A 2792-nucleotide genomic window follows, 5' to 3' on the forward strand; every position below is an offset into this window, starting at 1 on the left:
TCCGGGAGACAGGGCGGGAGCAGAAAATGGATGGGGCGCTGGATAGGCAAAAAGTGGCCATAATATATGGAGTGCTGCACCACAGAAACTGGTTTATATTCTAAGCCAACCCATCAACTCCTGTGTATTCATAGCCTGAGAGATTCAGTACTATTAAATGTGCAGCAGCCAACTCAGTAGTTGCTCCATCTAAAGTAAATTATTGTAAACAGCAGTGAACAAAGTTCTCCCTTTCTTCTTGCCCAAAGAGAGCATTAGAGCCCGGTGTAGAAAATGCACTTGCTTTTCATAATCTTTGCAGAGACGATCTCCTTTTGATCAGCTGCCAATGCTGGGCTCCTGTCTCTCAGGTAGACCCGCCGCTACTAAGGACACTCACTACTCACCAGGCATGTTAAATGAACTCTTCATGCAGGGAAAATCATCTCGAGTGTTTTATGTTTTACATAACAAATCTATTTCTGTGTGTTTCACTTCTTCTTTATGCACCCTTTTTTTTCTTTTTTCTGATAACACAGTTCAAGCAAGGAGGAATGTACCGGAATGGGTCCATTGTTGTGCACAACCTACAGAATAGATCATTATCTTCCATTCGTTTTAAAACTCTGGAAGAATGGGTATTCCGTAATTGCCATAACAAGCTGCGAGAGTGGTATAGACAATAGAGATTGTTTCCGGCCAACTAATTCAGTTTGCTGAATCTTTGCTGTAGTCAGTGCAGAATTGAGGGCTGTCACTGGGAAGAAAAACCTTGACTGTCCTGTGTCTTGGGAATCATTGAGACACAATAGACACGGGCATCTCAGGTTGTTTCCAGTCATTTTATGCAGTGGAAGTGTGCTGTGAAAATAGACCATACTTGAAATCTTAGGTTTTGTATTATTCTAGTTGAGGATTGCTGATTTCCAGCAGGCGAATGCAGGCCAAAAAGAAAGTAATCTGTAAAAAGGACTGTTTAGCTGGGGTATTGCATGATATTACCTGGGTTTCTCATGTGGTTGCATAATTCATTTTTGTTCTCATGCATATTTTGTCCTTGTTCCTGTGAACATTTTTTCTTAATTGGAATATGCAGAGCTGTAGGGAGAGGCATATTGCCCTGTAATCCGCCCCCTCCTCCTGCAGCAACTTAAAACGTAATACAGAGCACACCTCTCCATGATTGGGGAAAAATTGTTTTTTAAGGAAATGCCTGACTCAAATTGTGGGCTTACCTCCGATGCAAAGATTTTTTGAGATCATTTACTGAAATCTGAAAGCTGCAATCACCAGTGAATTCTTCAGTGAAGCGGACTGAGTCAGCAGCAGCATGGCATCTGCTGCTTGGCTGAGTGCGTGGAGGTGTATTGTCTAGGGAAGGTCAGCACATGATTCATCAGCACCTGCATGCGCTTTGCTTCATCTATTTTATTACAAGGGTGGAAGACTGAAGCCAGGGGATGAGACTCAGCTTCAGCAGCCTACCCGCTGATGAAAGATATCTTTCCTTGTTTAAAGTGGCCTTCTGTTTGGTTTTGGTTTTGTTTTCCAGTGATGGGTCCTGCTGGAAAGAGCTTTCTGATGGCACAGCTGTGAGTGAAACCAGCACAATATGTTCAGTGTCGAGGACCTCCTGATTTCTCATGGATACAAATTGTCAAAAAATCCCTCTGTTTCATATGAGAACAGATATGATGGATTCCGGCATGAAATCGCGGGGAACAGATCTGCTCAGAGAACGCTGAACGGGTTTGAGGCAGAATCGAGAGCCGGGGCATACAGCAAGAAACCTCTCGTGAACACCAACTCGAGCAGCACTGACAGCAGCCATGGGAGCCAAGGGAGGCAAGCGGGTCCTGGTTACCACCATGACCTTCAGGGTTTGTCCACTTTTCATACTTCAGAAGGGGGGTAAGTTTCAGCATCATGCCATGGCTTTGCTTTCTCTTCCTTTTGGTCCTGACAGATAACTAAGCATGACCCTAACCCTTGACACCATCTTCCTGTGATCCTTTCCTGCTCCCATACTAGTGACCATTTCCATGCGCTGCAAGTCCACACGAAGCAGTGGCACATCCATTCACCTTCTGTTAGAGCGAGGCCTTTGAGAATATTGGGGTGATGGGAAGTGACCGAGTGTGGGAAAATTTAATTTATTAATATGGTCTGTCTCAGAAAGGCCTTTCTGATGGGCTTAGAAAAGCTTAGTCCAAGTATAGTAAAAAAAAGGGGCAAAAGCTCTTCCTTTTCTTCAGTTTTAAAAAACTGAACCCAGCTGCTTCTGCCACATACCTACCCTGGTTTTTGCTGTAGATTCAGCCATGTGCAGCTCTCGGTGGGTGTTCCTACATGCACCGAGGACTTTCTTGGTTTTCTAAGACCACTCTCACGGAGTAAACATGAGAAGGTGCCTGTTTGTTTCTTTTTAAAACAGCCCAAAGGCAGTGGAAGCTCTTGTCGTCACTCCGTAAAACGTGCTTGTTCAACTGTGGCTTGCTTAACACAGAGTACGTGCGCGCTGGGGCTGGGGCAGGCTGGGCAGGAAGAGCTGTGTGTACACACGGCGGCTCGGCCATTGTTCTGCGGCTATTTGAGTGCTGCAGATGAACAAAGGAAAGGGGCTAGAGGAGGACTGGAAGCCAGCCCAAGTGTAACGATGGTTTACGAGGAAAAGCCCCTTCCTCCTGCCGAATGGGCTTGAAACTGAAAGCAGGGAAAAACGCTGTCGCCTTGGGAGCTTGTCCTCTTACAAAGACCTTCGGTAACACGTGGCAAAGGCACGTGTCCCCTGACTGCTGGGCTCGTCTGCTCTT

The 2792-nt window shown here is 45.7% G+C and overlaps 1 protein-coding gene across 1 annotated transcript in view; it reads left to right on the forward strand.

The window, feature by feature from the left end:
* The first annotated feature begins 1591 nt into the window (after nt 1-1591).
* The window catches only part of KIAA1462 (KIAA1462 ortholog), a 15084-nt gene continuing 13883 nt past the window's right edge, over nt 1592-2792 (forward strand). The window contains exon 1 of the mRNA XM_009572366.1: nt 1592-1890. Within this exon, the coding sequence (XP_009570661.1) occupies nt 1592-1890 (299 nt within the window). The remainder of the gene's footprint in view (nt 1891-2792) is intronic.

This window comes from Fulmarus glacialis, unplaced genomic scaffold (genome assembly GCF_000690835.1).
Source record: "Fulmarus glacialis isolate BGI_N327 unplaced genomic scaffold, ASM69083v1 scaffold46090, whole genome shotgun sequence".
Classification (NCBI taxonomy): domain Eukaryota; kingdom Metazoa; phylum Chordata; class Aves; order Procellariiformes; family Procellariidae; genus Fulmarus; species Fulmarus glacialis.